Consider the following 14,713-nt stretch of genomic DNA (forward strand, 5'->3'; position numbering starts at 1 on the left):
CCGCGTGTCTGCACATCCGACCGACCGCTTGTCTGATCTATGATTATGGATTCCGCGAGGTCGGTGGCAAACTCGCGTGTCTTTTGACGTTCGCGTGAGACGCCTGCTGTTCTGCCTTCTGCAGCCCCGCGAAACGTATATAAATCGTGTGTATCTCGTGTGAGATGCCGCGTACATTGTTACTCTTCCGTTACTCGCGAGCCCTCGGCCGTTGTAAAATAACCTAACCTCGTCGTTTCTCTTTTCTCTTCTTCTTCCTTCTTTTAACCCTTAAACACTAGGCTGACTGAAAATTCGCGCGATAAGACATTTCGTAACTGTTTTCGCCACAGCGGCATCCCTCTCTCTAATCCTGCTAGGATTTATAATGTTCATAAATATTTATAGTTCATGTACACCCAGAGAGAAAAATAATAAAAAAAATTGTGGCGGAAAATTTATTCGTCCTAGTAATAGGAGGTGATAAAAACATCCTAGTGTTCAAGGCCTATTCGCTGATTTGAATATTAAAGATCGGGAAATAAATCTCTTTTGATGTCTGAAAGGAAGAAATAACATAAATCAGTGTTGTTTACTTTATTCGTGAAAAACTACTCGAAATCGGGTAATCTTGTTCGGCAAATTACGAAAAATCCCTCGTATGATTACGGTGACCATCCTTTATTTAAGAGGACAATCCTTACTTTGCTGTTCTGTCCTTTAGCTTTATTTTTTTCTAACATGATTATTTGTTCTTTATTTTGTGCAAAAAAATATAGTCTCCGTAATACGATGACTATATACGTCTTTTATTTAAAAGGATAATCCTCATTTCGCTGCTCTGTCCTTTAGATTCTTTTTTTTCTAAAACGGCCATTTTGTTCTTTATTTTATTAAAAAATGTACAATCTCCGTAACTATAATTCATTTTTTGACTTGCGCAGATCTCTCGTGAATATTTGTAACGTATCCACGTGACTATTATGCATCCGATGCGAACATACCGCTCGACATAGCCGATAATTCGAGACACGTTTCATATCATAAAACATTTTGTCATAAAAAAATATTGCGTAAGGACATTATCCGTCCACATAAATCAATATATGATACTTATCCTACACGTGTCAGCGACGAATATCTAAAATATTTTTCTTGCGTAATCCGCATGCAAGTTTCTCCACGTTATCCAAGCGGTCGGGTAACAAAAAGCGCCATTTACTTTTCCACCTTTACCTTACATACGCTTTGAACTGATAGAAAAAAGACATAAAAATAATATCCCTCCCTCTCACACATTCGTTATAAGTTCTCACGTCGGAAAAAGACTCAGCACGGGGCATGAGTGACATAATGAGTCTTGGCTGCAAGGATACGAGTGAAGAAATCAATGACAGATCTACCGGATCCACATGTGTGTGTGTGTGTGTGTGTGTGTGTGTGTGGAGTGACAGAAGACAAAGACGTCGACGATCTCTCGCGTCAACGTCACAATCCCGCCCCGAAAAAAGAATATCGACACTTCGGTGTTTCGCCGAGCCGCTGATTGCTGTTGTTTCAGTTTCACCCGAAAATGGCAGATCGCACTTCCGCGATCGCCACGCACGCTCGCGATGTAGAGACGACGGACGATTATCGAGAGATCTCTCTCTCCCTTTCTCTCTCTTTGCCGACGATGTACTCACGATCCCATCTATACTCCTCCGCTACACTCGAAAAGCGACGCCACGAAAATACCGCTTCCGGTTGCCCTAGATTCTCGCAATTCACGGGTCTCTCTCACACTCTCTCTCTCTCTCTCTCTCTCTCTCAACTCTCTCTCTCTCTCTCTCTCAACTCTCTCTCTCTCTCTCTCTCTCTCTCTCTCTCTCTCTCTGTTACGACGCCGGGCCGACGCGGGGCGAGCGCGAATCCCGTTCAAAGCGCTCCATAATTTATGTATCCACCGGGCCGGCCCCTGTGTGCGCGCGTCCTCGGATTCTCTCTTTTAAAATTCCATTAAAGAGTGCAGCGGCGCTTTTTGTCCCCGGACAAGCCCCCGTTGTCTCGCGCGCCGCGCGCCCCGGCGCGAAAAGGGCACTCTCGGCGCGGACCTTCCTCCTCGCGATCGATTATTCATAGCGCATAGGTAATCACGGTCGCGATCGCGATCGCCGGCCCGGCCGATCCGCGCCCTTAATCCGCACGTACGTGCGTGCGCGGACCTACGCTCGCGCGAGCGTCGGAGTCGCCGGCTCCTCTCGGCGTAATTTTAGACAGTAGCCGCGCAGTGACAGTCTTTATAACGCACGTGAAGTATGAACCACTTCCGGTGGATCTACGTCATCCGGCATGTCCCCTCGCAGTCCAGTGGCTCCGATTCTAAATCTAGACGCAAATTTCGTGGCCTTTAGCCTCGCGTCTCGCACGCGCTCGCGCGCGCGCGCGTCGCCCCGACGAAAATCGCCCGTCCGTCGATCGTGACGTAACGTACTGCTGTGAACTCGCGTTTCACTCGCGTGTTCGCTCGCTCAATAATAAAAGGCGCGGGGGTTTTTTGCAAAAAGTACACGTGCCTCGCGCGGCGTCTGCTGGCGGTGGTTCTTGCCCGTTGGCGCGACACCGCCGGTGTCTACCGATCTCGCGACGGTGAGTTATCACTCGCTCGCGGTTATCACTGTCTTTCCGCCTCTCTCCCCGCGGTGGCCGATACCGCCGGATCGAGAAGAGGTGAATTTTGCATTTTGGTCTCGCGCACCGCGCGAGAGGCTCGATCGCGGTGCGCGATACCGCCGGATAACCGGCCGAAGAGCGATTACGGGGTAGGCAGGTATGTTTCGGTAATTGCGCGGCTAAGTTTAGGCGGTGCAGTTGGCGTCAATGCGCGGATGCATATTCAGAACGGAGCTCCTCATATTATGCTCACTTACTAAACCGCCGCGTCGCGCGTGGATGTGAATGTGAATGGAACTTGCTGGCACCCCGCCTGTGTGTTTATATTTAGCCACTGTGGGCGGTATAGCTGTCACGGATACGTATCATCGGCATAACTGAACTGTGCAAATGAATAATGAAGTTCCATCGCCTCTCCCTCCCCCTCCCCTCCCGCCCCTCCCTCCTCCCCCCTCTCTCTCTGTCTCTCTCTCTCTCTCTCTCTCTCTCTCTCGCTCTCTCTCTCGCTCTCTCTCGCTCGCCCTCTCGGCCGCTTTTGCCCGCCGGGATCGTTTATAGCGGCGCGGCTCCAAGACGTTACCAGAATTGGCGTTACCCGGTCGTCTCTCATTGTCTTCGCGGCGGCGGTTGCTCGCGCCGCTCAGGAACGAACGCGACATGTGGTCTCAATGAACGCGCATACACGTACACTTGTGCGCGCGCGAGCGCATGCGGGGGCATAAACGCGCGCACAGTTCGGCAGCCTTTGAGGGGCTCGCCGTCGTGCCGGCGCGTCGTAAAAGATTGTAACGACAGCGAATACAGAATGGGGAATACGGTCATACGATACCCTTAATCCCTTAATCTCGTAATGACTACTGTCCTGTCCCCGTGTGCGACGTTGAAACAACATTCATATACACATACGTGTGTTTCCCTCATCGCGTGTGCGTGTGTTCGCACACAAATCCCAGTTTCTCCTGGGATGTCATAATTTCGAATCGGAAAATAATCGGCAATCGAGCTCGCGCTGCTCATTTCCGGCGATTGAGTCGCCAAGGATACGCTCGAGATACGCTCGAGAGAGAGAGACAGATCGGCGAGGATAAACAAATGCGCGAAACGTGACGCATTCTCCGTCGCGTTTTTCCTCCGTCGACCGCGCGATTAATTCCTTCGGAGGCGCGCGTTCTCACGCAGCATCCGCTCGGATGCGGGTTGTTCTCGTGTCGGACGCGCCACGAGAACGGATACACCGTGGACCCTCTCTCGGAGGATTACGGAGCGGAAAATCGGGAGAGTCACCTTTCCGATCAGCAGCTCGTCGCTCGAGAGCGCCGAGCGATCTCGCTCGGCCGGCACGCGCGCCGCCGTGATTCACGTGCGCGGCGTATATATAATCGCCAATCGGTTTCTTGCGATTCGTCGCGCACACATTGTAATCATTTCGCGCGTCAGAGCGCGGACACCGATATGTTTGCCGTCAACGCAGTCCGCGGACATTTTTAATTACTCGCGGAGGTCAATAAGAAGTAAGTGGCTAATCGACTGGGGAGAACGCGCTTATCGGCCGCGCTTGTGTAACGCAGTGCGCGCAGTGTTTTGCGCGGATCAGCTTGTGTCGCGACCCAGGCGCCGCGATACAAGCTGATCCCGCCGTCATTTTCATTACGACCGCGCCGCATTAACAATTTAAGCCAGCAGCGCGCCGGGCCTCGGCGCGATTTAAGCCTCGGCGATCAAGTCGCGGGAGCCGTGTCGTCGATCGCAAATCATTTTTCGTGATCCGCCGGATCGAGGGATTGATCCGGCCGGGGATGAATAATCGGCCGCGGGAAGGGCGTCCAAGCAAAATGCGCCTCGCTCGCTCGCTCGCTCGCTCGCTCGCTCGCTCGCGCGTGTGTGTGACGTTTCAGCTGGTGCGCAGGCTGGATGAATAAACGTCTTCCTTATCGTCTAAAATAAACCCCGCGCGTATCTGGATCGCAGCCAGGACGTAGGAAAGTACAATGATATTCGCCGCGTAAATTGTTGCGTTCCTGCGGAGGGACACTCGTCTCTCCCGCCGCTATGCTCCCTCCGCTCCCTTCCCTCCTCGCTCCTCCTTCAGAATTCACGGCGAGCGCGCGCGGTAAAATTTGTCGAAAAAGCCACCGGGCCGATGCACTTGGCCGCGATCGTCCCGATGTTAAGTCGGACACGCAATTAACGTCAACGACGGATTTACCGGAATGGGCGGTTTGCGCGCTCTCTCTCTCTCTCTCTCTCTCTCTCTCTCTCTCTCTCTCTCTCTCTCTCTCTCTCTCTCTCTCTCTCTCTCTCTCTCTCTCTCTCTCTTGCGGAAAATTATTCGAATTTATACATCCGAGCTTGACGTTTTTAACGAACGTTGAGTAACATTATCATTGAGGAAGAAAGAAACATTTGCTCGCGCGAGGAAACGGATCGCGTTCAGCTGTTAACAAATAATTCGTCCCCGCGATGTTAAGAACCTGTCGATTTTCTCGCGATTCGACATTTGGGCATTTTTGAGCGACTTTGAGTCACTCGCATATCTCGGATTATCGAAACATCAAAATACCCGGCGAATGCGACGACGAATGCGAATGCGCGGAACTTTTCCCTTCTTGGGCCTTGAAATCTGCACTCGTCGCGTTTCCCGCGGAATAATTCCCGGCTCGGAATCGGAAGCGTGAAGAAGAGACTCGTCGACCCAGCCGAAATAACCGTCTCGGACCCGTTGACACTGGTTAATATCGTAAAAGCGCCGGATGCCATTCGCACCTTGCAGCGTCGGGCTGGCGACAATTCCAACGCAACGCAGAAGAACGCGCATTCCTTTCGTTTGGTCGACGACGCGAATGAAAAATAGAGGAAGCGGTACGCGCGGCACAAAGAGCCGCCGTTGCAATCGCGTTATTCGCCCCGAACTCTCGCATCGAAGTGTCGGGCCGAGGAGCAAATAATATCCCCCGCGAAAACGTTTACGATGAACGTCGCCTTTGTGCCTAACATCCCAAGCAAGGTATAAAACAACGAGACACTGGCCTCGCCTAGAATAGCTCTCGGATGCATCGAGCTGTCGAGCGCCGGTAACGGTTTCCGCCGGTCCATCTCATTGTAATGTCACGCGCATGAAACGTCGAAAAAGAAAACGTCGCGGCAACTGCTCGATCACGAGGAACGCACACAGGACGTGAGACACCACACGAGACGCGCAACGAGCCTCCTGAAACGACCCGAATCGAAATTTTGGACCTGCTTTCGACTTCACTACGCCGCTCACTGACGCTGATTTAATACTTTGAAACGTGCATCTTAATCTATGCCGATTATGTTTAAACTACACCTTCGCTGAAAAGTCTTCTCAAGTATCCAAGTTGCAAAACCCGAATAAGTGGTAAATTGCACTTTCTCTGTCATTTAAAGGCGTCGAGTATAAGGCTTGAGTTTCTACGTTCTAAACAAATAAAATCGTTATTCCGTTAGTGGAAATTTCGATCCCACTTTGGACCTCAATATCTCGTTTAAGGCTAACTCGATATTTTGAAACTTACATCAACCTCTATGTTGATTGTATTTAAACTACAGCTTCACCGAGAGGTCTTCTTAAGAATTTACGAGTGGCAAATTACACTTTCTCTGCCATTTAGAGGCGTCGAGTAGGAGATTTCATTTTTTATACGAATGAAATCTTCATTTGAGTCGAAATTTCGATCTCACTTCGGACCTCGATATTTTATTTAAGGCTAGTTCGATAATCTGAAACTTACCTATGTTAATTATATTCAAATTATAGCTTCACCGAGAAGTTTTAAGAACTTACGAGTGGCAGACTACACTTTCTCTGCCATTTAGAGACGTCGAGTAGGAGATTTCATTTTTTATACAAACGAAATCTCCATTCGAGTCGAAATTTCGATCCCACTTTGGACTTCAATATTTTATTTAAGGCTAGCTCGATACTCTGAAATTTACACCAACTTACATCGATTGTACTTAAACTGCAGCTTCTCTGAGAGGTCTTCTTAAGAGCTTACAAGTGGCAAATTGCACTTTCTCTGCCATTTAGAGGCGTCGAGTAGGAGATTTCATTTTTTATACGAATGGAATCTTCATTCGAGTCGAAATTTCAATCCCACTTTGAGCATCGATATTTTATTTAAGGCTAGTTCGATACTCTGAAACTTACCTATGTTAATTGTATTCAAACTACAGCTTCGTCGAGAGGTCTTTTTAAAAACTTACAAATGACAAATTACATTTTCTCCGCCATTTAGAGACGTCGAGTAGAAGATTTCATTTTTTATACAAATTTTTTATTAAAATCTCCATTCCGAGTCAAAATTTCAATTTCACTTTGGACTTCAATATTTTATTTGAGACTATTGAGTTCGATATTCTGAAATTTATATCAACTTATGTCACTTGTACTTAAATTACAGCTACGCTGAAAAATCTTAATAACTTACAAGTGGCAAATTGCACTTTCTCCGCCATTTAGAGATATCGAGTGCAAGACTCGAATTTCTGTATAAATAAAATCACCATGCCGAGTCGAAATTTCAATCTCACTTTTTGGACCTCAATATTCCATTTAACTCCAATTCAACATTCTAAAACCCACATCAATTTATTTCGATTGCATTTAATTTTTGGATTCTATCATACATATAGTTTTTACCAAGAGATGCCCTCTTAAAAAATCTAGTCAATCAAGTCGCGCGTTTCTCGCTATTTAGGAACGCCGCGTGTATAAAATTCCAGTTTCTATACAAATTTCCATTGATCCTCCAGAATCCACAAATGTCAGTTTAGGTCGAAAGTAGAATTTAAATCTCGACTCGGCCCGGGAGGGGGAGGCCTTTACGAGGCCCGTCGAGTCCCACAGAGCGGCATAACGCGGCGGTCGCGCACATCCCACAATTCGCCACGCTCTCGCATTGTTGTCCTCCGAGTCGGCGCGATCCGATCGCGCTTAAAGCGACGAGAGACCCGTGGATCTTCGACCACTCGTCTGCCTCGGCACGGTAGCCTCTCTCGGTGGCTCTCTCTCTCTCTCTCTCTCTCTTTCTACGGAGCGTCCCTTTAATTAGTGGTCCGTGTGCCTTTACAGTCGTATCCCGCTCACATGACGGTCGACTCGCAGAAGCAAATCGAGATGCAGCGGCTGCAAACGGAACACTTGAAGCGGCAGCAAGAGCACATCATGCAGCACAACATCCAGGAACTGCAGGCTCAGATGACAAAGAGTCAGCTGAGCATGTCGGGGCCGCAGTCGTTGATGTTCCTGCCGTTTCTCGAGCAGCTCAGAGGACTGCCCGTGCAGTCACCCATGCCCCCGCCGCCGGCCACGTCGACCGCCACCACCGGCAACAAGCACATCAACTCCATCGCCAACGTACGTGAGAGACGAGCCGCGGTGTCGCGATTACCCGCCTCGCGATTGGATCCCCTCATGTAATGCCCGGTCAATGCTCCGCGATAGCATCGCTCGCCACGTTATCGCTGATCTTCGACGAGAGAGCGGTCTCTGCTCTCTCTCGTCCCGGCTCCGGTTAGACACCCGTACTCGGAAAATCGGCTGAGAGCTGTCCGACGAGCTGCTTAGCGCCGGTCCTCTGTTTGGTCCGTACGGAAGTTTCGATCGATGACTGAATTGCTCAGGATGAAACATGATTCGGTGATTAAATGCGACTCGAGATGCCGTGCGTCTTGCATTTCGTTATATCGGCTCCCTGTTGGCCGTGCACGGGAAGAGAAGGTCCTCTCACTTGGTGTAACTGAATAGTGACAGGAAGTGGTATCTTTGTTACCGCGACCGGAAACGTTCGTCTGACGTTCAGCTGAACATTCAGCTGTTTTAAGCCTCGGTTGAGGCGACTGGAAAGCTCCTGGAACAGGAAATTTTCTGTCCCCGCGATCGCGTGTGTTCCGTGTTTGGCTTCCACTCTCCGCAGGCAGCGCAAGATTCAGTTACACCGAGACCGAATTGTTTCCTCGGAGAATCGACTTCTCGCGGTACATTTAATTTCTTCGCGCACTTCATCGACGAGACGCGTGGGAGGAAATTCGAGCGCGTGGCCCTTCGACGAAGAATACCAAGCGCGCGGCTGCGACGTCGAACTCGCGAGACCTCGTCCGCGCGAATCGATCGGCTGTTCTAACAGGGATTCTCTTGCTCGTTCGCAGATGATCAGCAGTCATCGGGAAGGCCCGAGTTGGGCGACCGCGCACCTCGCGCAGATAACCACGCAGATGGAGAAGGAGTCGTCACCGGCGCCGATCTCATCCGCCGTAGCGCCGACGGCCCCGCCTCTTCAGGATCTCGACGCTCCGTTGAACCTCACGAAACCGAAGTCCTCGTCCTCGGGCGCCACGGCGTCCTCGTCGCCCGGCAGCGACTCGCACTCGACCGGCGCCGGGAGCAGCGGCCAGCAGGAGCAGCCGTTGGCGGCGACAGCTCCCAAACTTTTCCCACCGGGGCTGCCGATACCACGGAATTACCTGCCGACGCTCCCTTACGCCGGCCTACCGCCGCATCTCAGCACCCTGTCGTCGCCGAGTGAGTGAAATTATTCCTGAACGCGCGACAGGGAAGAAGGTCTCGGGGCGTGGGACCAGACGAGAATTCGATGACGGCGGATTCGTTCGTTGTCGACTTGCGTTGCGATCGGTCGGAAAAGATCTTCTTGCACGATAATACGCTCGCATCCTTCGATGAAATCGACCACCACAGCGCGGTTCACACCGCGGAGAAGCGTTGTCCTACTCCCGTAGAGCGAACGCGACAGAGATCAGAATCACGAGAATCGTAAACGGGGATAAAATTTCCCGAAAGGTCATGACACCGAGAACAATTCCAACATTTTCTCAAAATATGTACAATTGTTCTTCCATAATATTTTTACTTATTCGAATACGCTCTTGCTATATTTGGACTAATAAGACGGATACTAACATGCCCGGCTGTGTATATTTCAATATTTCGGCAAAATTGTGTCTCGAGAGATTATCTTGGTATTTGGATGTCGCGACTTTATAAGAAATTATGCCGATTCTAAAACGTGTTTTCTTCAGTTTTCTGCTCGGCGATGTCAGCAAAATTCGCTCAGCCATGAAGAACTCGGCTGAGCTAACTGAAGGTAAAATTGACCAGTTGGGAAATCTCCGGGCGACAGCTCTTCCCGTTTCTGCAGCCGAGTTTTCTACTTGATTTTTATTTTCCACACGTTGCGTAACATTCAGTTACACTAACCAAATTGTTTGTTCCGAGTGATTCATGCGCGATCTTGATCATTGGCAGCCGTGCGCGGCGACGAGTCACGAAACGAAGAGTCGGAAACTCGCGCGGGCTGTTAAGCGGCGGCCGGCTCGATATCGCATTAAAACGACGCGGATATTTCGGGCGACGGTCGCTATTTAAAACGCTTAAGTATTTTTACGCGATGTACGTGTGCATATGCGTCTCGGGAATCGAGTATTTTCGTCATCGGCGGACAGCTACGCGGAGAAGCGTCTCCGCGGCGATCAGCCGCCCGTTAAATATTCAGTCGATTCGCCCGAGGTGGCGCGATTAACCCCTTGCGGTCCGCTTGCGATCCTCGACGCGGGAAGTAAGAACTCGCGACTGATTGTCCGTTGTCCGAGGACGACACGTCCTGGCTGCACGAGCGGAAGGATTCCTATTTAATCAGCAGTCCCAGCTACATCGCGTAAGCGAGTTTTCGCGCGAACGAATGCTCAAACGAGTCTCTTCGGCGAGGCGTCATTTCTCGCCAGCGGGATTTTCGTCTGGTCTCCCCATTCTGTCGCGCAAACTGACACTTTTTCCTGTGGACGTTTCTTTCCAGTCGATCCGTAGACTATTCACTTGCTCCGCGGGGCGAGTGTGTATGGTCCGCGTTTGCTTCGATATTTCAGCTAGAACGAAACGCGCGGCGTCGAGGAAGACTCGACGCGGAACCGCAAAGGGTTGAAGTAACGCGCGAATGCTGCGGGGATCGTTAAAACGGCGGAACTCGCCATTTTTCAGCAGACACGTAACGTCCAGAAAAAGTTGTATCGAAATTTAGAAAGTGGAACGACCTCCCGGGAGATCATAACGCCGGAATCCGAAAATGCGACTTTACCGACATTCCGGGATGTCCTCGTTGCACAGCCGAGTGCGTTGGTGCATCATTTGAGCAAAAGTATCCTCAAATTGCTGCGCGTTAATACGGCTGCGTGATACTATTTGTCGGGCAATAGTTTCTTCTCGGAAGGAACTTTCGCGAAAAATTCTATCCGAATGACACAATTTCGGCGAAAAGTCGAGAAATCGCACGAATGCGTTTTTCGAGTATCATCGCAGTCGGACAAATCTCGATGACTCTTTCACACGCGTCTTCCGACGAAATTTATTAATTTAACTTAATTTATTTCATTCGATCAATTTATAGTATTTATGCAATCACTTAATTATCGTAATTTCTTTAATCATTAGAGTATATAATATTCGCTCGATTAGTTTGATTCGCGATTTGTGAAGCTCGAAGCAATGTCCTGATCGTCCTGGTATCCGGACCTCGGAGAGTACCGCAACTCTCGAACTTCGAGATCTTGATTTTTCGGGATATCGTTCCATGCTCAGTACGCGTCGCGATCTCGCGCCAATCGGTGGACGCTTAATCATCTCCGAGCAGACTAGTTTTCCCGATTGTCCGCGGCCAAAGGACCGCTTCGCCGTCGCGCGGCCCTCCGGAGAACTTGTTTCGCCCGCCGTCTAGTTTTTGCGTACAGCGACGTGTCCATAATCAACGGCGCGTGACGCGATTCCGCTCGATAAGGGCCGTGGCGACGGGGCTCGCGCGGGGAAAAGAGGAGAAAAGCCGCGCCGCGAACGCCGGGGCGCGAGTTTCCTCGCCGCACTCCGCGGGCCCTCGTGCGTTAATCATCCCATCAATGCAAATGAATTACGAGTCCTCGCGCGCGCGCCGTTCAATCTCAAGCGGATTGCTCGCGGCACTGTTCATCTAATGTTCAATCATTCAATATCGAACGTTGATTGCCCAAGGGTCATCAATGACCGCCAACGAGATAAATATTGAGCGACGAATATAGTGTGATATAATCGCATATTACGCAATATGTTGTCATTATGGATGGACGATATTTATAGACAGGTCTTTTATTGAAGAGCGTCTTCGTTTCATCTTCGCAGTGCAGCCTCTACAGCCCAAGATGACCGAAGATGATCTCAGATCTGACTAGATCAAGACCTGACTAGAAGTTGAACGTCTCACGGCTAGTCGCGAGGCGACAAATTTGTATCCGACGTCGCTGTTAGAGTCGTCCACAGTGACAGGAGGTGCTATTCAGAGACAACGTGTAAAACCGTAATAATCTCACTTTAGTCCCGGCTGAGTTAGTCCTTCGATAGTCTAGCCTGGACTAACGACGAACGAAGACTATGCCATTCAGAGATATTTTTAATAAGAAAGAAATACTTTAAATTTGGTATCCAGACTAGGGAAATTAAACCTTTCGGGCGGTATTCATAGTAGAATCTTATATTTAATCGTCCGAAATTTATCGTCGAATACTCTGTGATCAACGGAATGCAATCACCAGGGAATTGTCAAAGCGCAATTTTTGAGGTTTGTGTTTACATTTTGGGATTCTTTTCTTTTTTTAATTCGTAACAGTAAAATTATTCTCAGTAGATACGTCAAGTAAAATAAAGCGGAATGGGAAAGCTGATGGGACTACAGAAGGAGAAAGTTTCCTGACGGGTTTGATATTAAAGAAAAAAGAATATGAGAAAAGATGTACGAATACGAACAGGGCCGAACAAGAATGTTGGACGAACATTTTTGATAATATCAATGAATATATTAAAGTGTAGAGTAAATTCCTCAAATATTATCATACCTCAAGGTTTTTTTTAAATAAATATTTTATTAAATATTATATAATCGGTCTATTTTATGATTTTTATTACTATTGAGTGTGACACAGGAATATTAAATTTTTTCTCACAAAAAAAAAACAAACCAAACAAAAACGCATTTTTCTCAAATGTCATAAGACGAAACTTGAAAACAAGTATTGCAATATGGACCGCCTGGTGTTTAATATGGACCAGAAACCGATTGGCAAAGAGTAATCTTAATTGCAGCAATTTCTTATATGAACTAATACTCAAATCATATTGTGTAACGTTATTACAGTCATAAAATTAATTTTTGGTACAAAAATTGCAAAAATGTACATCATTTCCTGCGTCTTTTTCTTTGTTTTTCTCCTTGTTTCCAGTTCTTCGTTTAATTTTCTCTTCTTGTTTAATGATTAATATAGATAATATAGATTAATATTTGAATATAGACTGCTAGTGCATACTTTTGAGGACCCCAAAATAATCCATAATACGAGCACGCTACCTATTTGTATCTGATTTGATTTCTATAAAATACCATTAGCGATAATAATGTAAATAATTACGAAGATGACTGGTAAGGACTCTATCATTTTGAAATATTAAACAATGCTAAAAAAAGACTAAAAGCTTACCGAAATTTTACATTGAGTGCGGACAAAATCATAAATTGGCCGTCACTTATACGTACGTGTGACTGACGGAATGACGGCGCGGTGAGAAGTATCAGCTGTGGCTAGTTTCACTTTGCTACTGGCGGCAGGTTTTTAAAAATGGCAGTAGTCCATATTATATATCCGACTGGCCTATATTTGGGGATTTACTCGATGCATACGCTTGTAGCAGTTGATAATTAAACCAACCCTAGACCACTCCTGCAGGTAGCTTAAATTTAAGCTGGGTTTAATACAGGACTAAATCGTAAAAAAGTGTCTCTGAAAATATACGTCATTGGTCTCTTCTTATACTATCGTTAGACTACGACCAAACCAAGCTCGTTCCGCCTCTGAATAGCACCCAAGATATCTGAAAGATAAGACCGGACTGCGAACACCGCGACTACTCGTGACGAGACGAAAACTTCACACGGGACATAAAAAAGAGGGGGAGCGGGGGGAGGGGGAGTGAACGCGTTAAGAAAGTCACGGGTGAAATTGTCGTGACGAGAGGTCCTTCCGGAGGATTGAACGACGCGCTCGCGCCGACGAGACTCGCGCGGCACGCTTTTTCGGCGGCCTGCATATTTTAAGACAGTAGACTCGACGCGCGGTGTATCCATTGCGCATTTTTCATTCCGTTTCGCCCGCGACCCGTTGCAGTGGGCAAGGTAATGGCCAAAGACGAAGCCGGCGGACCAGGAGGATCCGTGGCGGCCGCTGCGGTCGCGGCCGTAGAAAAGCACTTCGCGATGCATGGACTTTACGGGCTGCCGCCGAGCGCGGGCGCGACCGTCGGACCGTCGGCCCAGACCCAGCGACCGATCAAGCATTCTGGCTCTCGGGAGGAGACGCCTCAGGAAGAGCAGGATTTCCTCTCGACGCCTCACAGTAAGTGGAGAAGATTGCGACGATCGGGAGACAGACCCGCGGGGCTTTTCAAAGGACCTTCCGACGCGCGGACTCAAATTTCCCGCCACTTCCTCACGCGTTTGGCTCTTCGCGAGTCCTCACAAGGATTAATCGAGATTCCGATTTCGAGTCATTGGGAGACTCGATCAAAAATATAGTTGCCGATACCGGGTGACTCATATGTGAGGCTGACGATTGGACTAGCGGGGAATTTTGAGAGTTTTGCTCGATGTGTGCTAACGATATTTTTTACACGAACGAGTTCTCCCTCCAAATCGTGGAATAAATATATATATATAATAAATTTATTAAATAATTTATTATGTGATTTGTATGTACTTTTATCCTAGAGAGTGTGACGAACGTAAAGTTAGACCAGTATAGCGCGTGTCCGCTAAAACTTACCCATTAAGAGGGGAATTACATGCGGAAGGCTGTTTTCAAGGCTATTTTTACGACCTTTTTAATAGAAACGGTAACATTAGTGGACTTGAAGTTTTCGCAGTATATTCATTAATGTTCCAAGAATAAAATAAATTTTATTGACTCACAAGAACTGATTCAATTTGTAATTATAGATAAAAATGCAGTCATCCGTTTGCGAGCTTTATGTTTGCTG

The 14,713-nt window shown here is 48.2% G+C and overlaps 1 protein-coding gene across 1 annotated transcript in view; it reads left to right on the plus strand.

Moving 5' to 3' along the window:
- Sox102F (transcription factor Sox102F) overlaps positions 1-14,713 on the plus strand; it is a 66,877-nt gene that overhangs the window by 46,972 nt on the left and 5,192 nt on the right. Inside the window, exons 4-6 of the mRNA XM_025301427.1 lie at positions 7,727-8,011; positions 8,803-9,175; positions 13,846-14,073. Coding sequence (XP_025157212.1) covers positions 7,727-8,011; positions 8,803-9,175; positions 13,846-14,073 — 886 coding nt within the window. The remainder of the gene's footprint in view (positions 1-7,726; positions 8,012-8,802; positions 9,176-13,845; positions 14,074-14,713) is intronic.

This window comes from Harpegnathos saltator, unplaced genomic scaffold (genome assembly GCF_003227715.2).
Source record: "Harpegnathos saltator strain DR-91 unplaced genomic scaffold, Hsal_v8.6 scaffold418, whole genome shotgun sequence".
Classification (NCBI taxonomy): domain Eukaryota; kingdom Metazoa; phylum Arthropoda; class Insecta; order Hymenoptera; family Formicidae; genus Harpegnathos; species Harpegnathos saltator.